At 41.2% G+C, this 23,271-nt stretch overlaps 1 protein-coding gene across 1 annotated transcript in view; it reads left to right on the top strand.

Moving 5' to 3' along the window:
- Positions 1-23,271, top strand: part of Znf451 (zinc finger protein 451) — a 56,961-nt gene that overhangs the window by 31,388 nt on the left and 2,302 nt on the right. The window contains exons 5-14 of the mRNA XM_051204365.1: positions 1,611-1,722; positions 3,086-3,236; positions 3,950-4,076; positions 7,186-7,339; positions 7,942-8,089; positions 9,110-10,698; positions 13,617-13,757; positions 15,699-15,829; positions 16,840-17,026; positions 20,400-20,483. Of these exons, the coding sequence (XP_051060322.1) occupies positions 1,611-1,722; positions 3,086-3,236; positions 3,950-4,076; positions 7,186-7,339; positions 7,942-8,089; positions 9,110-10,698; positions 13,617-13,757; positions 15,699-15,829; positions 16,840-17,026; positions 20,400-20,483 (2,824 nt within the window). The remainder of the gene's footprint in view (positions 1-1,610; positions 1,723-3,085; positions 3,237-3,949; positions 4,077-7,185; positions 7,340-7,941; positions 8,090-9,109; positions 10,699-13,616; positions 13,758-15,698; positions 15,830-16,839; positions 17,027-20,399; positions 20,484-23,271) is intronic.

Here is a 23,271-nt window from a genome sequence, read left to right as displayed (position 1 = left end):
TTGAAGTCTTGGTCAGTTTTTTTCTGTTAACTTACCCTTGTCTTAGTTAGGGTTTCTATTGCTGTGATGAAACACCATGCCCAAAGCAAGTTAGAGAGGACAGGTTTGTTTGGTTACGTAGCAGGAGCTGATGCAGAGGCCAGGGAGGCTACTGACTAGCTTGCTCAGGCAGCTTTCTTATAGAACCCGAACCTTAGACCATCAGTCTAGAAATGGCAATGCCGGCCATGGGCCGGACCCTCTTCTATCAATCACTAAGTAAGAAAATGCCCTACAGGCCTGCATACACACATAAAATTAAGCTGGGCGTTGGTGGTACACGCCTTTAGTCCCAGCACTTGGGAGGCAGAGGCAGGCAGATCTCTGTGCGTTCAAGGCCAGCCTGGTCTACAGAGCGAGTTCCAGGACAGGATCCAAAACAATGCAGAGAAACCCTGTCTCAAAAACCCAAACCAAACCAAACAAAAAGCAAAGGAACAAAACACTATCCTGTACACCCTTTCTTATGGAAAGTCTCATTATAAGGCTAAATAGGTCATTGTTCTCTAGGTTCTGAAAAACCCTGAATTACTGACTCTGGCTAATTGTCATACCTAGTAAAATATAAGTGCTATGTAATAGTTGTTACATTATATTGTTTAGGGACTTAGAAGAAGAAAACTAGTACATGTAGCTTCAGATGCAGTTTTTTCAGAAGATTTTGATAAGAAGTTGATCATGTCTGTCCATTTGAAGTGTGGCTAGGAAGAGCTAAATGCATGGATGTCTCTTCAGGAGTCGTAACGCACTTGTTTGTGGTTTTGTAAATAAAGCTTTATTGGACACTGCCATACTTGTTGACATACTGTCTGTGGCGGCTCGGATGCTGCAGCCATAGACATAGGCCTGAGAGGAGTAGTTGTGGAGGCTCCACAGCGGGCTAAGCCTAGTTTGGTATTTAGCCTTTTTGGAAACGTACTCCAACTCTCAGTGCAGACAGTAACAGACGCTTTGTACTGCCATGTAGGAATGCTGCCGAGTGTCTGATAGTAACATCAGTCATTGAACAAGTATTTACTAAGCTCTTTTGTATGGAAAACTGTAAAAATTCGAAAATGTCTAAAAGTGTAAAGATGAAAACAGTCCTTTATATTTCCTTGACAATATTGCCTTAATAATATTTAGCTTGATTTCAGCCTTTTTGAAAATCTTTTTCAGGTATAGTTTATATAATTTGAAATGAATGACTCCTTCATTTTGTCCTTATTTATTTCACACCATTTGGTGACCCACAAAAATATGCTCTTACAACATGGAAAATGTTTGGTCATTGTTTATTGATTTATATCAAATGTTTGTGCTGTAATTCATCTACCTCCCTATTGTTGGAGTTGTAATGTGTAGCAAACTTTGTGCAAATAGCTGTGGGCTCAACATCTTAGAACAGTACACATGACTTTATTTTGACATATGTGTAATCCTTGGTATAAATTTCTAGGGAGTTTTTGGGATACAGAGTATTCAATTTTTCTATCACTGATGATAGAAAATCTTTTCCCCAAGAAGTAGTAGTTATCATACATCAACTGAAAGTTTTTTTTTTTTTTTTTTTTTTTTTTGGTTATCTTTAGGAAAAACTTGATTTTCAGCACGCTCATGGTTTACAAGAATTGGAATTTATTCAAGGACATTCAGAAACAGAAGCAGCAAGACAGTGTGTGGACCAGTGGCTAAAAATGTCAGGTATCTGTTAGGGATCACATTTCAGCTCCTGAACTTCTTGCGAGCCTTAAGGTAGAAAGTGTGTGGGTGTGGTCCCATTGCCAGGGAACATGAAGGACAGTGAAATTTAGTTTTAGGGATGGAGCAATGGTCAGGTGAGAGCAAGAGAATGTCAGTGTGATTCTTGGAACCCACATCAAAAATGCCAGGCATGGCGGCAGCATGTGTTTGTAAGCCTGGTGCTGAGGAGACAGAGACAGGAGACCCCGGGCTCACCGGCCAGCCAGCCTAGCCTACTTAGTGAGGTCAGGCAACTGAGAAACCTTGCTTCCAAAAAGGCCTAAAGCAACCAAGAAACGGCAGACACTGAAGGGATACCCAAGCTTTTCTTCTGGCCTCCACATGTGGTGTGCACATGTGTGAACATGTACATGCAGGCACGCACGCGCACACACACACACGTGCGCAGACACACAAATTTAGTTTCAGTGATACTAATATCACTCTACAACTGTGGCCTGTTTTACAGTTGCTTACTTAGCTGTTGGCTTCTTTGGCCCAATGTGAACAAGATAGGTCATCGCTGTGCTCTTAGATATTTATTAAACATTGTGTAAAGTATTCCATGTGTCTTGGGGAGATGTGTGACGGTTAAAATGTAGAGTGAGATCTGGTAGTTCATCAGCGTGGCCCGTGCCGTGCTGACACTTTGTAGGAAGTGTTCCCTTGAGACTGTTTTAAAGCTTGGCTAGCCTTTTTTGTTACTTTCTTTGAGTTTCCTGGAAGGACCACCGAGGAGCAGTTTTTCTCCGGGTGAGTAATCTGGAATTTTCAAGAGCTAGTAGCAGAACCTGACTTTCCATGTCACTTCCATCACAGGGAATTTTCTAGAAGTTAGTTCAATGAGGTGAGCAGTTTAAATTAAAGGGAAAATAAGAATTCATGGGGAAGAGCTTTTTTGACTTGTATAAATGAGGGAGCTGGGTTGTGTTTGCATGCAGGAATGTGTGTGTGTCCCAATAAGTACTTACTTTAAAGCTATTTTCTAGGAAAGATTGTGAGGCTGCACAGTGGTGGCGCATACCTTTAATCCTAGCACTTGGGAGGCAGAGGCAAGTAGATCTCTGTAAGTTTGAGGCCAGCCTGATCTACAGAGTGAGTTCCAGGACAGGCTCCAAAGCCACAGAGAAACCCTGTCTTGAAAAATCAAATAAATAAGTAAATAAATAAATAAAAATAAAGATTTTGAACACCTAATTTTAAGTAGGACCACCTACTTGATACTATGCTCTAATTTCTATTATTGTGTCATTATTCTGAAGACCCCAGCCCAGTGCACAACTATCTGAAAATAGTAACCTAAGAATTTGTTATGATGTTGTAGGACTCAAAACAAATGCATTTAATTCTGGGAAAAGAAAATCATTCCAAAGTGGAGGCAGAATGGGGAGGCCTGAGAAGCCAATTTTGTGTCCTATAATGCACTGTAACAAGGAATTTGACAATGGGCACCTTCTGTTAGGACATTTGAAAAGGTAAGTAGGATCCTCGGAACTCATATGTTGAAGGTTAGTCACCAGGGGTGGGGTGGGGGAGGTTGTTTTTGTTTTACGTAGTGAGTAGTGTTGAAGATCCAATCTAGGGTCTTATTCATGTGTAAATAGTCCTCAAAATAATTTTGTTAAATGGAGTTTGATATATCTTTACTAATACAATTTTAGTTTAATATTTCAAAATCAAGTAGTTCTGTGATATTTTGATATGCTATTTGTAATTTATATATAGGTTTTTCTTTTTTTTTTTTTTTTTTTTTTAAGAAAGCTGGGTAAAATTTTAGATTGTTCTCTTGCATTATTACAATGCAGTTGAAATAGTTGTAGAGAAATCCAGCCTATAAAAGTAAATTTCAGGAGACAGAGCATTTAGTCTATCTTAAGTACTCTGATGTAGCATTCCAAAGTAATCACCCAAGGCAGAATTTACAATTAAATGCTGTGCTGTTCCCTGATTGGCTGAGCTTCTTTCTAGTAGATCACGAGAAAGCAGAGGTTTTGCAGTCAGATAGCTGAAAGATGGGGAATTGAGGGTTTGGGGCTTCCAGCCGTTTCCCTTCACAGATGTCTCAAGGAGAAGTAGAGAAAGATTTTTGTGTCCTTTGTGTTCATGTGGATCAGCTTCCTAAGCAAAGCAAGCTTGTTTATCTCCTGGAAAGTAAATCTTTCTGACATTACGTCTCTTGGTTGTGTAGGTTTGATCACTCCCCATGTGATCCAACAATTACATTACGTGGACCTCTGGCCAATTCCTTTGCTTGTGTTTTGTGTTACGAGCATTTTGCTACTCAACAGCAGTATAGGGATCATCTTCTTGCTAAGGTAAGGGCATGTACTGTGTAATCTTTTTCTAGATAACCATGGAGTTGGTAAAGTTTTTTGGTTTTTTTTTTTTTTTTTTTTTCATGTTGCTCTTAATCTTGCAGTCACTAATGATGCACATAAAGATACAAAATTTAAATATTGAAAATAAAATGACTTAGGGCACTAATTTTATTAGCTAAACTCTAGCAGTCCAAGAGATTATCATTAAACTCTTCCTTCTGTGGTACATGAAATTACCATATTATACATACTCTTATGATTTTGGTCACACATGGAATTGCATCTTATTCTTTAAAAAGAAAACCTTGTGGTGTGTGTGTGTGTGTGTGTGTGTGTGTGTGTTCACGCGCATGTGTGCATGTGTCCTTGGAGGCTAGAGGAAGGTGTTGAATCCTCTGAGCTGGAGTTACAGGTTATGAGCTCCTCAGTGAGGGTGCTGGTAATGACCCTGGGTCCTCTGCATGGGCATTACACTCTTAACCACTGAATTGTCTCTCCAGCTCTCAAATTCTGTTGGGTCTCTCAACTTTACAAGGTTTAAGGGATCAAACTCATATCTCCAAGTTTGTGTGGCAAAGCAGTTTTACCTTTGAGCCATATCTCTGTCCCTTGTATGGTATATTATTTTAATGTACTAAAAACATGATAAAAAGAAATTTTTCTAGCTTGACTTACTGAAAATTCTCTTTCCTATTCCTTTGTCTAATGTCTAGATGGTTTCTACAAATACTCCATTTTTTGGGGGTTAGGGGTTGAGGGTTTTGAGACAGGGTTTCTCTGTGTAGCCCTGGCTGTCCTGGAGCTCCCTCTGTAGACCAGGCTGGCCTCAGACTCAAAGAGATCCTCCTGCCTCTGTCTCCTGGAATTAAAGGCATGTGTCACCACTGCTTGACAGATAATGACAATTTGTAGCAGAAGCAGAATTCTATGATTCTGCTTAGCAAACCTTCAGTTTTTACTTTGGATCTGCTTATAACCTGAAATTGAACTAAAAATGGTTTCTTAAATTAGGAGAAACTTGTAGATTGGCAGTAAATGCGTTTATTGCTCTCATCATTGATAAAATTCTAAATGTAATTCAGACTGTCTTAGATTTTTATCTTCTGTGGCCTTCGTCAGATTAAAACGCAATCGCGTTTTATGAGGGAATAAGGAGAAGAGCGTAGAACCAGAGCCAGAGGAACAAAGGTAGCTTTAAATCCGGGATTGGTCTCTTGGAGGGCAGAACTGGTTTATGAGGTGGTGGGAGCAGGGGTGGCAACTGAAGAAGGAAACGCTGCCCCGTGATACGTGTTCGGAGTCCTAGTGTGGCCTTGACATGTTCTCAGGGTAAATGTGAATCCCTCGTCTTTCCTCTTGTGTCTCGTAAGCATTGTATAGTCGTTGAGTTCCTGGTTTCACTGATAGGTACATCTAAGAAGACATGGTGTACATCTTAAGATTATTGCTGTAAGGCTGGTTAATAGGAAGGAAATTTACAGCAGTCACACACATACCTTTTCTTATAATGTGCAATTTTAAATTTAATTTTGGGATAGAGGAGGCTCTAAATCGAGTTAATAAAATTAGATGCCACAAAAAACTTCTAACCAGGCATGGTCGTGTATACCTGTGTGCTCTGCATCAGCCTCAGGAGACTAAAGCGAGAAAACCCTTGAGTCCCTGAGTCTGACATTACCAGGGTAGTGGGACTGCGTCTCAGAAAACAAAAGGTCTACCTTTTTGACTATCCAGAACTTTTAAAGTGGCCATAAGCAAACACGAGGGGATGTTTGGGGAAATATTTGCATAATGAAGAGGGAGTAAAAAGAAGTGATTCCAGTGATACAGCACTGCTAAAGATAGGAGAACGGCTGGGCGGTGGTGGTGCACGCCTCTATTCCCAGGACTTGGGCTTGGGAAACAGAAGCAGGGACCATCTCTGTGATCTCAAGGCCAGCTTGGTTTACAGAGTCAGTGCCATCCAGGACAACCAGAGCTGTAACTCAGGGAAACCCTATCTTGGAAAACAAACCAAGCAAAAGAACTGAAAACAATTCTAAAGGACTTGAGTGAGGAATCCATGAAAGAAAACTTCCAGATTTCCCAAGAAGTGTCAGAATACGTGTTCAAACTTAATTGTAGGCGGGGAATGCAAATTAAAATAGTAAGGGGTGTAAGCCTGCTTGATTGAGAATAATAAAAAAGATTCTCCAGTCCCTATTGCTGCTAGGTTTATTCTGTGCTAGAGAATACTAGTACCTTGATAGAGCCCTTCGAAAAGCAATCATGCAATATCTTTCAGTTTCCAACTGTTCACACCTTCTTTCTACATAGAGATCCCCGGAATAATGAGGACAAGCAGAGGTACATTTGTAAGGTTGTTTACAACAGCACTGTTTATAGTGTGTGGCGGTTGGTGGTGGGTGGTGGGGTGACCTCAAACCAGGGAAACTCACAATGAATGTTTGACTGATTCAGAATAAATGTTCACTGTCACTTAGTTTGCAGCTGGTAGGAAGTATGGATTCAAGTGATGCCAGTAGATTTTTGGAAATTGTCAGTTATTGTGGAGTGAAAGAGCTAATAAAAGTTTACAAAATGGTAGCATTTCATATAAGCGTTCTCCTTCATAAATTTCTCAGTATGATTATAAATCATTACACAGAAAAGGTTATTGAAAAATATTTATTGTAATCAGTGAAGTTCAGGGTAGAGAGAAAAAACAAAGCATTCAGAAGTGTGTACTGTGTCATATTTGTTTATTAATATGTTATACATGAATTTATCAGAAATGAAAGTGTATAGGAAATGAATGTTATTTAGTATAAAAGATGTCTATAATATTTTCAGAAAAAAAGTTAATTTTACCTACAGTATCTTGTTACTGGTAAAAGTTACATAATTCATACTTAGGGAAGAAAAGTCAAAAATTGGTATGAACATTTCCAGATAAATGAAATGGGAAGTTTTAATTTTTTAGAAATGTGTTTTGAGTATTGATTTTAGTTGTAATCTTGGTATGAAATTTTCCCAATGCAAAATTGGAAGTTTTAAAAGTTCCCTCTTTATTGTGTTAGTTTACACACGGCTCTTAGTTGTGACATGGCTTTCCCTTCTCTTTTAGGTAGCTGCAGCCGATGGGCATAGCAGTAGCCTCCCCCCTCAGGTCATTCAGTGTTTTGCCTGTCCACAATGCTTTCTTCTGTTCACCACCAAGGACGAGTGTTTGAAGCATATGTCTGCAAAGAGTCATTTCCGTCAGAGCTTTAAGCTGGGTGGTATGTCAGTGTGTTGCTGCTACATTTCATGCTTTTCAAAACTTTGTTTGACTATGCTTATCAGTTTAGGACCATACAAAGAAATGCATTCCTTTAAATTCTTATTTTAAAGAAATACTTATCTGTATCTGTATGTTTTAGCGTTTTAGCCCCCTCTTTTTTTTTTTTTTTTTTTGACAGGATTGGTCTTTGTATCCCTGACTGACCTGGAACTCACTGTGGAGGCCAGAGTGCCTCAAACTCACTATGATCCACCTGCCTCTGCCTCCTGAGTGCTGGGATTAAAGGGAAGTGCCTCGGCCACACAGCTATGTTTTACCCATTTTGAGGGATGGAAAGAAACTTGCAAGAAAGCATCTATCTATTAAGGATAGTGTTTTTGTTATCTGGGAAGTTTGGGAAATTGGATCTTCCTCTGCATTTAAGACTCCTTTTAGTAGAAGGCACTCTTTGTATTTCAGTCTAAAAAAATGGTCTCCCTTATGTTACTAACTATGTAACTATCTTTTACTTAGCTGATGTTCAGAAAGGGAAAGAAGAGAAAGATCGGGTTACCCTCTGTTTAAATTACTTTGCAATTTATAGTTTATTTTGTCTTTCAGATGATAAGGTAACAGCATATCCGATATCATTTCCATCTTTTGCAAAAAAACTTTTGGTCTCTCTGTGCAAAGATGTTCCGTTTCAAGTTAAGTGTGTGGCCTGCCGCCAGACTCTGCGTTCCCACATGGAGCTCACTGCCCATTTCAGGTTTGTACAGGTCTAAACTTAAGCCATAAAGAAATCATGGTGTGTTTTTCAGTATTGCGAGGGTCCAGCAAGTATTTTCTATTCCGTGTTTCTTCTTTAAAACAAGGATGTAGTTTTCCTGGAAAGTAGCCAAATCTAACGTAGTGGGAGAAGTGTGGTTGGGAAGTATGGAGGTATAGAATGGCAGTTAACAGGCAGAGGGGTTCTTCATGTGAGTCAGCGTTATCAGACTGTCCAGCTTATCACCAGCAGAAAAGCAAACATGGATAGAGTATATGTCTGACATAAGTTAGTCAATTATAAATAAGTAGAGCTGGTAGTTGTGGTGCCTATCTATAACCTTAGCACTTAGAAGGCTGAGGAGGAATGATTACAAGTTCAGGGTCAACCTTGGTTACATGATGAAACTATCCAAAAGGGAAATAAACTGGGTGGTGAATAAGAGCACATCATGACTTCTCTTCCAGAAGGCTCAGGTTCAATTCCCAGCACCCACCTGGTAGCTCACAACTGTCTGTGACTCCAGTTCCATGGGGTCAGATGCTTCCTTCAACACCAGGCACACAAGAAGTAAACAGATGTGTAGACAAAACACCCATACATGCTAAATAGATAAATACAGTTAAAGAAATTAATCTATTAAAAATCCCACAATAAAGCCAGAAAACAGCAATAAAAAAAGAATGGAATATTGTCTAGAATTTTAGTGTTCATTCATATATTTTAATGACCTTTCTGAATCTAATTTACTTCAGACTGAAGTTTTCTAAAGTTTGTTTTAATATTTTTAATCTTCTGATTCCACTTTTAAGTCCTTTTATATGGATTAGAGAGATAAGATAGAGGTGATATAAACGTATTTCAAGATCATAGAGTATCACTTAACTGCTTTATTGAAAAATTACTACTTATATTGTTATTTTAAAATTCTTAACATATAAAGTAAACATATATATATATATATATATATATATATATATATATATATATATTTTTTTTTTTTTTTATAATCCAAATTAGGGTTCGTTGTCGAAATGCTGGACCGGTAGCTATAGCTGAGAAAACCATTACTCAGGTTGCAGAAGAATTCATAGTAAGAGGTTATTGTTCAGATTGCAACCAGGTCTTTGTGGATGGAACCAGCATCCAGAGTCACAAGAACTCAGGACACAAAGTCACAGTGGTTAACTCGGTGGAAGAATCAGTCTTACTTTACTGCCGTATCAGTGAAGGCAGTAAGCCTCCCTGTGATTTGCGTTTATTCAATCAACCAAGATTTTCGTCACTCAAACGAATTATGCCTATTAAAGAGTCCAGTGCAGAGGACTGTGTCATTCCGAAAAAGAAGCTGAATTTAGGAGGCGGAAGCCAGGGGGAAGCAGCCTGTGTGCAGAGACAGAATTCAGCTGTAGTTACAGCCTGGTGTTGTGAGTGCAATCGGCGCTTTCCTAGTGAGGATGCAGTGGAAAGGCATGTTTTCTCAGCAAACACAATGTGTTACAAATGTGTGGTCTGTGGAAAGGTGTGTGAAGATTCAGGGGTCATGCGTTTACACATGAGCCGGTTTCATGGAGGGGCACATTTAAATAACTTTCTATTTTGGTGTCGGACATGCAAAACGGAGCTAATACAGAGAGGTGCCATCATGGCACACATTACTGAGCGCCATAATGGGCATAGATATTTTTATGAGATGGATGAGGTAGAAGATGAAGTCTTGCCATCGTCCTCTGTGGCGAGTCATCTGGATGCCGACAAACCGCCTCCGCCTGTTACTGTTGCTGATCATTGCCTGACAAGCAGCCCTCCAAAGGGCAGGTGGCAATGCCGGATTTGTGAAGATATGTTTGATTCCCAGGAATGTGTAAAAGAGCACTGCATGTCCTTGACGAGCCATCAGTTCCATAGGTACAGCTGTGCCCACTGCAGAAAGACTTTCCATAAAGTAGAAACTCTGTACCGGCATTGCCAGGACGAGCATGACAACGAGGTCAAGGTTAAGTACTTCTGTGGGCTTTGTGATCTTATTTTTAACAAGGAAGAAGCGTTTCTGAGTCATTATACGGATCACCACAGCATAGATTATGTGTTTGTGTCAGAAAAAGCTGAAACCTCAATTAAAACTGAGGATGATTTTAAAATAATAGAGACCAGTGGTTTGCTAAGCTGTGGTTGTCATGAGAGCTACGTCTGTAAACTCAACAGAAAGGAAGATTATGACAGATGTCTTCAAACCATGCTGGACAAAGGTAAGCTGTGGTTCCGCTGCAGTTTGTGTTCAGCGACGGCACAGAATTCAGCCGACATTGCTGCTCACGTCCATCAAGTGCACGGAAGAGAAAACAGTGGCGAGGAACAGCAGTATGTGATCAAGTGTGGCGTCTGCACCAAAGCATTTAGGGACACCGAGAGCGCCCAACAGCACTTCCACAGAAAGCACAGCACCTGCCAGAAACCCAGTGGGACTCATGGCTCGAATGACAGAGGGAGCTCGGGCAAGCGCGACGCCGGTGTGTCGCATGCTGAGAAGAAGCTGACGAAGACAAACCATCAGAAACACTCGGACGTGGAGAACGGAGCCGAGCGTGACGCCGACTGCCAGAATATAGGTACGGGCATAGCGAGGGGCAAGTAACCCGCGCTCACTGGAGCTTAGTGTGTGTACTCTCTAGCAGAAGCTGAGGGAATGTTGAGATCAGAGGTGTCCACTCTCAGGGTTCCGTGTGGGTGTGGTCTGTAATAATAGAGATCTCTTCTTGAGAATATTGAGAAATAACAGGTGTTGCTACTCCGTAAAGATTCTTAAAGTCATTCTGAACCTTAAAGTCATGTTTTTCTAAAAATATGAAGGTTCATGGAAAAGTAAATGGTTTTTCCTCTGTGTGTATGCACATCTGTGTCCCCCCCTACCCGTGTGTGTGTGTGTGTGTGTGTGTGTGTGTGTGACATGCATGCACGGGCACACACATCTGTATCTTTCTGTGTGTGTTGTGCTTAGGGTTTTACATGCTAAGTGCGTGCTACATCACTGAGCTACAACACTCGCCCTGGGTGAATTGCTTTTATATCTCTTTAGCCTTGTTCTTGTTTGCTTGTTTTTTAACTTTATTTACATTAGGGTTTTTTGTTTGATTTTTTTTTTTTTTTTCTTTTTTTAAGACAAGATATCACACTCTAGCCTGTTAGCCTGCAGCTTACCTTGTAGCCTAGGATGGTCCACAGATTGTGCCCATTCTCCTGCCCCCTAAGTGCTGGGATTATAGTCATAAGCTATCATGCTCTGCTTGGCCTATTCTTTAAATATGAAAAATCATAAATGTAACTTCAGCTTACCTTGCAACATAGCTTTGTGGTAAATAATTAGTGATTAGAAGACTAAAAATGAGGATGTGGAGCTGAGAGGCAAATTCCTTCCTATGTGCTTCCTTTGAAGCTCCCTCTGTGTGACTGCCCTAAGTAAATAGAATAGTTCTTTATGTTATTTAAAAGTTACTGTGGCTAGATACAATAAATCTGTAGACTTTTTCCATTAACCTGTGGATTGTAAAAGGTAGAATAGTAACAGTGAATAAATTTTGGCTGATAGAATACAATTTCTGTGGTTCGTGTTTTATTCTTTAAATTGTTTATTTGTAAAGTAGCATTTCAATAATATTTCAAGTAATAAATAGTTTCTAACATTTGTCACAATCTGTCTACATGGTGTAAGGCCTCTGTAGTAGGGAAAGGAGGGGCCTGCGAAGGCCTCTGTAATGGGCCTGTGTACCTAGAAACCCCTGGTTTCGGCTGAGAAACAAAGAAGACCCTTGGTTCTTGTCCCTGTGTTGGCACCCGCTGGACTCCAGGACAGTTGTTCAGGGTGGAGCACCTTGCCTCAGCCTCCCTGGGCAAACATAGGCACTCTGGCCTTGGTTCAGTTGGCTGGGAGCAGCCCAGCCGCTGAGGGTGCAAGCAGCAGTCTGGTTGGGCTTTCTTTACCTACCACCCATCCATTTTGTGGCGTGGTGTCTTAAACTGTTACTACGATTGTTCTCATACTTGGGGGCTCGAGTGACCCTCCTTATCTCAGCCTCAGTAGAACCTCCAACTACAGGTGTGTGGAGTTATAAACCACCGCCCTCACAGGTTTGCTCTGTAGCCCACCTAGGTCTGCATATTACCTTTAGTGGTGGGTTTTCAGTGAAGGAAAGCCTTAAATCTTCTCATGGTCTAATCAGTTCTAGTTCCAAAAAAGTAAAGCAGCGGCCACACCGCTCTACCTTTTCTTGTGCTTTCCCCTTGGTCTTCTCGTTGTGTTGGGGCAATGTGTGTTTGTCTGTGTTGGACAGAAGTTGACTCTAGCATCTAAGTCTGAGATTTCTAACAGCTATAGATAGAGCTTGACCTGAAAGTAATACATTGAAGAGGCCTCTGTTAGGCCCACTAGAAAGTACTCATTTAAAAATATCTCAAGGTTTGCATGAGTACCACTGGACACTATAAGGCCTTGTCAGGGTGGGAAAGCTTGAAGGGGGAGGTAGGCTAAGAAGTGGAGAATGGGAGACGAGGAAGAGCCAAGCTGGGGATATTCGCTTCCTACCCACACCTATTTCTCCTTCCGGTGGGATCGATCAGGCTTTGAGGTTGCCTTGTGCTGCCGTGAATGTTTAATCCTCAAGGCAGAGGGCTACTAATAAATCAGTCTAGATTAAGAAAAGCAAATTCTTGTGCCAAGAGCACTCTTGGTAAATAACCTTGAAAGTCATGTCTGTGGGGTTTCATTGCTTGGGTCACCCAGACTGCCTTCAGACCTCGATCTCCTCCCTGCCTCAAGAGCGTTGGGTTGGAGATGTGTGCCACCTAACTTGTATTCTGCTTCATTTTAGAAGTCCCTTTGAGCCTTTCTAGGTAGAGCATTAGGGCATAATTTAATGCTACTATGTATTGTATTATTCCGTTAGATTATTTTTGTGTGTTTCTGTTTTGACGTAACTTAATGAATCTTTTCATGTACACTGAATATTTATGGATAGGGAAGTTTTATTTAGTCTTAAACTTTGGACTTCTATTTGACTAGTACATTAATTTGTTTAAAATAACTTTGTTTTCAATAAAAAATTAATCTCTATCACATCTATCACAAATTCCTTTTTTTTTTTTTTTTTTTAATAAAGCCCTAACCAGTCATGATAGTGCATGCCTGTGGTCTTAGCACAAAGGGTCAAGGCTAACCTCAATAAGACAGTGAGTTTGAGTCCATTCTGGAGTAAATGAGATCCTGTCTCAAAACAAAACAAAAGTACAAAGGTCTTATTGTCAAGGGAGAGTTTAAGAAGGATATATGATCAGGTGTGAATATGTTAAGTATAATCTAGTATAAGTGTATACAGATTTGGATTCCTTGAAAAGGTTTCAGTAGAGGTGAATAATAGGAACAATTAACATTCTTGCGTATTGGACCTCTAATGTCTTCTAAACTTGAGGAATTAGGATATTTTATGGAGCATTCTTACTGAATTCATGTTGTTTTCTTTGTGTGTGTTCTTAGAGGAGGAAGTTGAGCTTCCAGATGTGGACTACCTGCGAACCATGACTCATATCGTCTTTGTAGATTTTGATAACTGGTCGAACTTTTTTGGTCATCTACCTGGGCACCTTAATCAAGGAACGTTTATTTGGGGCTTTCAAGGTATGGTTAAGAAGGGAAGCATTAGAGGTACCTCTTCTGAGAAAGTGATTCATTTAAAAAGGTCCCTTTGCACCTTCCTGAATAGAACATGAAAACATAGTTTGTGTATTATTACTGTGCATTACTCTGCTAGATTACTTGTTCAGATTTATTTTACTTTATGTAGATGTGTGTAGAGGTCAGAGGACAGTTTGTGGGAATCTATTCTCTTTCTACATTATATGGGTCCCAGGGATCAATCTTAGGTCATGAATCTTGGTGGCAAGCATCTTTTCCCACTTAGTAGCTATCTGGATGCTGGCTCTAGATTTTTGTTGTTGTTAACATATTTCTATGGAAAGTATTGCACTGTTAACCCAGAATTTATGTTTCTTTTGATACACGTTGAAGAATTCATTCAACACTTAAAATGTGTCAGGCTTTTAAGATACAAGAAAGCAGGCTGAGAGGATTGTATATGACTAGTTATGTGTGTTGTTTAAAATCATAAAAGCTGGAGAGATGACTCAGCTGTTACAAACTAGTGTTTTAGTAAGTCTAGCTCTGCTGATTGCCTCACTTTTTTAATTTTGGAAAGTTCTTGTTAATTTCATATATATATATATATGCACACATACATACATATACATATGTGTACATGTATGTATATGTATATTTTCAGCCCCATCTCTGTATATTTTCAGCCCCATCTCTGTCTCACATCTCACTTCTACCCCTATTTTGTAAAACATGCTCCTTCTATTTTCACACCTGGGTTTTGCTTTCATGAGTGGGTTGGAGGCTCTTCGGAGAGCAGGGGCAGTTAACAGTGACTGCGCCACTCAAGCCAATGACTGCCTCCAACTCCCAGGAGCTTCTCTCCAGTTCCTTAGGGGATGCTGATGTGAGTTCTCAGTTGAGGCGCCCGCCCTGACTTGTCCGGATGATGGGGTTTCAGAGCAGCCCTCCAGCCTCTGGCTCTCATGTTCTTTTCTCTTCCTCTTCCTCTTCCTCTTCCTCTTCCATTGTGTTTTCTGGGCATTGGAAGGGGTTAGTTACAGAGATGTAACTGGTCATTCAACCTTAACTATCTCAGCACTAAAACTAGCTGTGAGTCTCTGGTTTAACTTGAGCCCATACTAGAGAAGCCTCTCTGAGGAAGATTGAGAGCAAGGGTAGCACTATCCTAGGGTATAAATAGAAATCTTTAGATGCTATGCATTTTTATCCACTGATTTTTGGCACACTTGTAAGATCCACACAATTTTGAATTTATGTAGAATGATACCATTCAAAGACTGTTAACTTTTTTTTTTTTTTTAACTCTGCTCACTATCCATATGAACTGAAGAAAAGTTACTTTTTACGTGTATGGGAGATTTGCCTGTATGTGTGTCTATGTATTACCTGCTGGTGCTCATGGCGACCAAAAGAGGATGTCAGATTACTGAAAGGAGTTACAGACAGTTGTGAGCTACCTGTGGGTGCCGGGGATCAAAGACCAGTCCTCTGGAAGAGCAGCCAGTACTCTTAACCACTGAGCCATCTCTCCGTCCTCGACGCCATGAACTTGTGCACGTGTGGGTAGATTAAAGGAGTCCGTCTCCATTCCCTAGACTGTAAAGCAGTATGGTGGTGATGCCTCTGCGACCAGACAGCAGCATCTCAGGCAGCTCCAGGCTGGCCTCCAATGTGCTTTGTAGCTGAGGGTTTCCTTGAACTCGGGGTTATCATGCCTACCCCCTACATGAGTTTGCACCACCAGGCCTGGTTTACGTGGTTCTGGAGGACAAAGCAAAGGCTCTGTGCATTGTGGGACGCACTTTAATACTGAGTCTTTCATTGTAGTCTAGTACTTTTCAGAAAAAAAAATATTTATAGGTTATATTTCACCTTGAAAAGGTTTTTGGTCTTCTCTGTCCCTGCTTGACTGTCATTTATATTTTTTTCTAAAATTAATAGGAGGAAACACCAACTGGAAGCCCCCACTCAGCTGTAAGATCTATAATTACTTGAACAGGATTGGATGTTTCTTCCTTCATCCTCGCTGTAGTAAAAGGAAAGATGCTGCTGATTTTGCCATATGTATGCATGTAAGTAGGTGTTTTATTAAAAGCCAGGTGTTGGTGGTGCACGCCTTTAATTCCAGCACTCGGGAGACAGAGGCAGGCGGATCTCTGTGAGTTTGAGGCCAGCCTGGTCTATAGAGCTAGTTCCAGGACAGGCTCCAAAGCCACAGAGAAACCCTGTCTCGAAAAACTAAAAAAAAAAAAAAAAAAAAAAAAAACCTAATGTCAATCCAGGATCCATTTGGATTTCTTCCCGCTGGAACTGGAATGGCAGCATAGTTCATTATTCAGTGTGAGTTTTATGAAGCTTTCTGCATCGGTCTACTTGCTGCTGTATGGTCTGGCAAGGACCCACCACACGCTTAATTACTGCTTAGGTCAGTCCTCTAGGCGATCTTCATCTGTATGGTTCCTTACGGGATAAATAGTTGATGATGCCGTACTTGCTGTGTACTAATATACTTTCACATTAAGATCTGAAACGGAGGACACTGCACCGGTCACTGTAGCCCAGATGGACCTCGCACTTACATCTGCCTCTGCCCGTCACCCAGCGAAAGGGCTGAGCCAGGACTCGCTTTCTATTAAGTCCTCTGCTCTGCATGAATGTTTTGGGTCACTCCTGTAATGTGAATGAATGCTTTTGCAAAGGTGTCACTTGCTCTTTTAACCTCACGAGGTTCCTTCTTCCTTGGATTGAGCCCCACAGTTCCCCTGTTGTGCATCCTCCCTGTGAGGGCTTCTTTGCCTTCTTGCATCGGTGGCCTTTTGGGTCCCTCCTTCGTTCAGGTGCCTCCTTTGTACATGGAGTTTAGTTGGCTGTTTCTTTTTCCTTAATGGTACATACATACGTAGGCTATCTTGTGTTATTGACATCTTATATTTGATTTAATGGATATCATACTTCATTTATGAAGGCTGGCTAGGAAATGATTCTAACATACTTTCCTAGGTATGTGCTCACTGTGAAATATATTTTACTTGATTTGAAACTTGCACATCTCTAAGAACCTGTGCCATTTGTTCCAACTTAGGCTGGCCGACTAGATGAACAACTGCCCAAGCAAATTCCCTTCACCATCCTCTCTGGAGACCAAGGCTTTCTGGAGCTAGAGAATCAATTTAAGAAGACTCAGAGGCCTGCTCATATACTAAACCCTCACCACTTGGAAGGAGACATGATGTGTGCCTTGTTAAATAGCATATCCGATACTACCAAAGGTATGCAGCTGCCGCCACAATGCAAGCCACCCAAGAGGAGGAGATTTCACTGCTGAGAGAAACCAATAAACTTCTGTCTGCTAGTGAACCGTTGCCTACTTCCTAACCCTTTGTGCTCTCGTTTGTTTTGAGCAGGAGCTCTTCTAGCTCAGGCTGGCCTCAAACTTCTGCCTGGTACGGGCTGATGTAGCCGAGGCTAGCCTTCAACTCCTGATCCCCCCCCCCCCCCCCCCCCGTCTCTTCCGCCCTGGCATTAAATTGTCATTCTTTACTATTTCAGAATGAGGGTAATTCACAGAAATTTTACAAAGCCCTTTTTAGTCTACTAGATAAAGTCAGTATCCACTTGTGTAAAATATATATTCATGTCTTAAAACACAGTAAAACTCAGAATTCATATCTTTGCAAGAATGATATTTTAATGTTCTAATAGACAGCTATAGTGATTCACACTTGGTGCATCTAGCAATTGAGAGGCTGAAGCAGGAGGATAGATAGGAGTTCCAGGGCAGCTTGGGCTACAAAGTGAGACCATGTTTCTGAAAATAACAACCAAAAAAAAAAAAGACGCCCCAGTAATGATAATGATACGTGAGCCCTGTCTCAAAACAAAATGCAAAAAGATTTGAAGATTTAGGTAAATGGCCTCAGAGAAAACTGGCTACTTCTCGGGAGTGTGTAGCATTTCCCAGCTCTGTCTCTAGGTGTTTTCTTTTAATATATTTGAAACCATATTTTTACTGAAAACTCATAAAGAAGAATGTTATTCTAATCATCAGTCGCAGTAGATCAATTGACTCTACAAATTACGATTTTATTCGACCTCTTTTGGGGAAGAGGGGGTTGGAATGGTCTCTATGGCCCAGACTGATGTGCGCTCCCGATCCTCTTGCCTCCACCTCAGGGACTAAAGGCATGTGAGCGCTCAACCACACTTTTTGAAACAGGAACGAAGCTGGTGTGATGGCATGTGACTGTAATCCAGCCCTTAGCAGAGCTGAGCCAAAGAGCTGTGTCTGATGTGCACACACAAAAAAGTCACAGTATTGGTGCAGGATTCAAAGAGGAAATGAGCTCTGCCGTATTTGTACCCTACCTTAGTTCTGAACGTTACCTTCCTGTTCTCTTAGGTTTGATTTGCATCCACTTAACTTTTCTATCTAGGACCCTTGTCCCCGTCTGTCCTCACTCTTGTCCTCAGCAGCCTCCGTTTGTGCCTTGGCCACGCTGCAGCAAGCAGCCTCATGTTTCTTCCCTTGTGCTGTAGTGGGGACTGTTTCTCAGGGAGTTCTGGACGCGAGACGTGCTGTGCCTCTATCTGCCTGGGTGCTGTGGTGTGTGTGGGAAGGTCTGTGGGGGGGCCTGGGTTGGAGGTAACCAGCAGTCTCCCGGTGACCACAGCATGTGCCTCGTGCACACTCTGTGTCTCCACAGTCCTTCTCCATGCTGCTGTACTCAGGGTTCATTTGAACTTACTGCTTTGGGAGGAACCGTGTGAAGCGCGAAGATAGTGCCCCAAATAAGGAAGGGCATGTGGGCCTTGATTGGAGGCTGACTTTGTAGTTTCCTAGCTGAGTGATGTCAGGCGGGTTACTCCACTGTTTTCTTAGGTTGCCAGAATTGGTGACTTGTATGAATGTGTCTTCACACAGTATAGAAAGCACTATAGATGTTCAGAGAATCAGACTATGTTTTTTAGGCCTGCCATTAAAAAAGGAGCTATTCCTAGCCGCTGTGTTTGTAAAGTAATAAAAGTGACAAGGATCAATGCAGAGCAGCAGGCAGGAAGAGTGTCTGAACCAGAGGTGGTAGGTGCCTGTAAGGTAACTGTCTTCCAGACACAGCAGGGCAGCCAGCTGCACCTGGGAACTCACAGCTGTTGAGACACGTACAGGGGCCTTGAATAAACTCACACCGGTCCAAATCCCCAGTGTGAAGTCCTACCCCCGGCTGAGGAGCTGCTAGCAATTGATAGCTATCTATAGATTTCTTGGCAATTTTCTTAAGACTAGTTTTGGGATGGGGGACCCACTAGAGTTTTTTGAGAATCTGTCGAAAGCTTTCTTTCAAAAGTGAATGGATAGTATTACATAAAAGTTTGTCTCCGTAGTAAGTCGTAACCAGCAAGCAGAACTCTCATTTTTAGGGTTAAACAGAAGTGCTTTCGCCTTCTGTTGCAGTGTTGCTGGGACTTGAAGCTGACCCTGTGCATGCTGGCATACACTCTTAGCAGTCAGCTCTAGCTCCAGCCCTGCAACAGCTTGTTCTGTAGGTAACACAGCGAGAAGTTCTGTCCTTCTCAGAAACAACATCACCAAGGTCGAATGAAACATTTGTTAGACAGAAGGAAGAGTCTTGTATAATCAGAAACAACCATTTGAATAGTGGCATGAGGATCAGTAACTAAATGAAATGGCTGGAGCGCATGCCCTTAATCCCAGCACGCGGGAGGCAGAGGCAGGCAGATCTCTGAGATGGAGGCCAGCCTGACCAACAACAGATCAAGTTCCAGGACAGCCAAGGGGACACAAAGAACCCTGTCTTGGAAAACCAAGAAAAGAGAAAAAGAAAAGAATCTAAGTGAAATGAAAAGCTACTGCTTGAAATATTTGAAGCATTTTGCTTAAGAGTCAAAATTTTTGCAATGAAAGTATATAGTAAAATATAGAAATTTAATTTTTATTCATAGATAATTGTGAACTTTTTTTAATGGTTTTCTATATTTTTGCAGAACCAGGTACTACTTACATTTACTTATATTGACTGTAATTCAGTCCCTGTGATATATTCATGTTATTCATGTACAGGTCTTCTTAGATAATTGTATATTAATACATTGATATATGTCCATTTAAATTTTTACTAAAAGTGATTAGCCAAATAAATAACAAGGACACTGGTCATACCAGAAGTGATTTTTCTAATAGCTGGTTTGTCATGGCAGTTTATAGAAATTTGAGGCTCATTATGAAAGCCTGGATGGCATTCGATGAGCCTGTGCCATGTGCCATTGTCAGTTAGGGCTTTTTTATTATCTTTGTAAAGAAGAGGACCTATGATCTGAAAATATAGGAGACAGTCAGTTTTTTATATTACTAGGTAAACATTAACAACCGTGCCTTCGGGGCTAGCAGTGGGTTACTTATGAATAAACTTGGTATGAGAAAAGTCTTTGAAAATACTGTCGTTTGGCAAGCGAAGTGGTCCACACCTGGGGCAGAATTGCTGTGAATTTGAAGCCAGCCTTGGCTACAGAGTGGGATTGTTTTTGTCTCTGTTGTGTTTGATCCAGTAACAACGTAGAGGGACTGTTTGAGAATATGGGACGTAGGCCACAGTTTTTCAGAACCCTGTCTGCATCTGTCCCCTGCAGAGAGTGACAGTGATGGCAGCACCGGAGTTAAAGGCACGCCAGCAGAGGAAGGCACGCCAGCAGAGGGGCTCAGGTCCACAGAGGGTAAGAGCTCATCCCTGCCACACCTGAGCGTGTGTCGTCATCATCCTCGTCGTCATTTGCAATTCCCTATGTCTTTTCTGTTAAAAGATTTTCTCCTTACATACGATGATTGGAAAGTAAAGCTAGACCAGAGCTTGTTAACACATTGTGGCCATGTGGCCACATCCAGTCCAGTGCCTAGTTTGCAAATGAAGTGTTAAGAACTGTCTTAGTTGGGGTTTCTGAATACTGTGAAGAGACGCCATGATAATAGCAGTTCTTGTAAAGGAAAGCATTTAATTGGGGCTGGCTTGCAGTTCAGAGGTTTCATCCATTCTCATCATGGCAGGAAGCATGGTGGATACTGTCGAGGTAGCTGAAAGTCCTGTGTCCTGATTGGCAGACTGCAGGAAGAGGGTGAAACACCAGGCCTGGCTTGAGCATCTCAGGCCTCAAAGCCCACCGTCCAGTGACACACTTCAACAAGGCCACACCTCCTAATAGTGCCACGCCCTGTAGAACTGTGGGGGTCATTTTCATTCAAACCGCCATAGATGCACACTTCCTCCTCCTCCAGTGAAAAGTTCTTTCCTTTCATAGGCCACAGAGCTGTTTGTCAGTCCTTGTCTAACCAGCTTTTTAATTTTAACTTTTCCATAATGACTGTATTTTTTAATAACCAGGGAAGAGTAGTAAGTAGATGTTAAAAAGTACTTCAGATTGCACTGATGAAAGTATAGTGGTATCTGTTAATGAAAGGGAAACGGTGTTCACTTACATCACTGTAATTAATAGTATTGTGGGCCCTGAGGCAGGGATGTACAGGCTGGGGAAGTAGGGAAGGAAATGTGGCTGAACACACAGCTGATTTACTTCCGAGCATTTACTCAGTCTCCCAAGAGTCCCCTATAGCTGTGTGCTGGAGGAGCTTGGGAATTTGAGTTTGGTGGCGGAATTGATTTTATTTTACCTTTTTAATAAACTTCAACTGTGGTCTAAACTTTTAGCCAAGTCACAGGCTAACTAAGTTGGCAGAAAATCCACAACCTAATTAGAAACAAATGGCTTGCCCCACAAGTTTTCCCAACATGATCTTTAGCGTCTAAGCCTGTGTTTAGCATTCACATAATGATGGTTTGGCAGAGAAAAACAAACAAACAAACAAAACACTTCAGTTGAGCTTAAACAGAAAGTATTGTCAAGTTGCTTTGCCGGGACCACTGGAAGATAAACACCATTGAGAGGAATTCAGATTTTTGCCTGTTTATTTCTTTCCTCCAACAGAACTTAGCATGGTGTTGAGCATTAAACGATTGCTTGTTGAATAGACCTTTAATTTCTTTGTATATTTTGATGGAAGTGATTCAGCTGTGTTTTTCTCATGCCATTCATGATTCTTGCTGTATATCTCTTCTTATTTCTGGAAATATATGCCTTGGACAGGAATTGCTGAGGTTGAACTTGAAGTTGACATATTACTATAATGGTTTCCAATGTGGTTGTGTTATATGCAATAAGACAACCTCACTATTGATCATGAAACTAGTCTAGGCAACCTTGGAATTTATTATTATTATGTAATTATTATTATTATTATTATTATTATTATGTAATCCAGGCCAACTCTGAACCTGTGGCCATCCGGCCTCAGTCTCATGAGTGGGGTATCTGTTGTGAACTAGCACACCTAGGACGTTCATCCTTTTAATCTTAGTTAAATAATGTATACTGGTGTTTATTTTTCTTATTTTGCCAGCCATTGTAGGTTAATTTACATTTTTGGATCACTAATAGTGTGTGTGGTTATTTTGTTATTGTTTTGTAGTGTACTTCCTAGGCATGCTACTCCTTCCCCGAATGAGTAATGTTTGCTAACTAACTAGGTACCTGATGCCCTTTCAAACATCTTTTTTCTATTGGATCAATTAGGTACTTATGGGTTAAAGATTTTTTTTTTTTTTTTTCTGGGCACTAGTTTTGTGTATGGCAGATATTTTCTCCCACTCTGTGACTTTGATTGGCCTTTTGTGACACTGAGCAATGCCATGTGTTCTATCTTGTTTTGTTTTTAAGATCTATTTCGTTCTATGAATGTATGTGTGTGCACCATGTGCATGCCTCCTGCCCACGGAAGTCACAAGAGGGTCAGATCCCCTGGAACTGCAGTTGTGGATGGATGTGAGCCATCGTGTGGGTGTTGGGCACCAAGGCCAGGTCCTGAGGGAGCAGCAAACGCTCCTGACCACTGAACCATGTCTCCAGCCTGTTTGTTTTTTGTCAGGACTGAGCTGCATGCTCGGGCTGTATGCCCAAACCGAGTTCCAGTCACCCCATTGTCTTATCCTGTGGAGTGCCATGTGCCTTTTGAGTGATGAAAGTAGTTTGCTTGTTTGTTTTTGTTTGCTTGTTTGTTTTTGAGACGGTATCCCTGTGTAATCCTGGGTGCCCTGGAACTCGATCTGTAGACCAGGCTGCTTTGAACTCAGAGATCTACCTGCCTCTGCCTCACAAGCATTGGGACTAAAGGCATGCTCCACCAGTGCCCAGCAATAAAAGTAGTTGTAATTCAGTTGTATTATCGACCTTTTCCATAATCTTGGGAATTATCCTTATATCATTAATCTATATTTCCTTGCATTTTTTCTTTTGTTTTTGCCTTTACAATTAGCTATATAGTATATGAGGAAATTGTTTTTGTACATTCCTTAAGATAGGGCTAAATCTCTATTTTCCTACATGGCCTATTAGTTGAGTTACCTCCGTTTACTGAAAAGAGCATATTTTCCTAGGTTGTCTTTGTTGTATTCAG

The sequence above is a fragment of the Phodopus roborovskii genome, unplaced genomic scaffold (genome assembly GCF_943737965.1).
Source record: "Phodopus roborovskii unplaced genomic scaffold, PHOROB, whole genome shotgun sequence".
In the NCBI taxonomy this organism is placed as follows: domain Eukaryota; kingdom Metazoa; phylum Chordata; class Mammalia; order Rodentia; family Cricetidae; genus Phodopus; species Phodopus roborovskii.
Note: the sequence above shows the minus strand (reverse complement) of the source record. Positions and strands in the feature narration are given on the sequence as shown.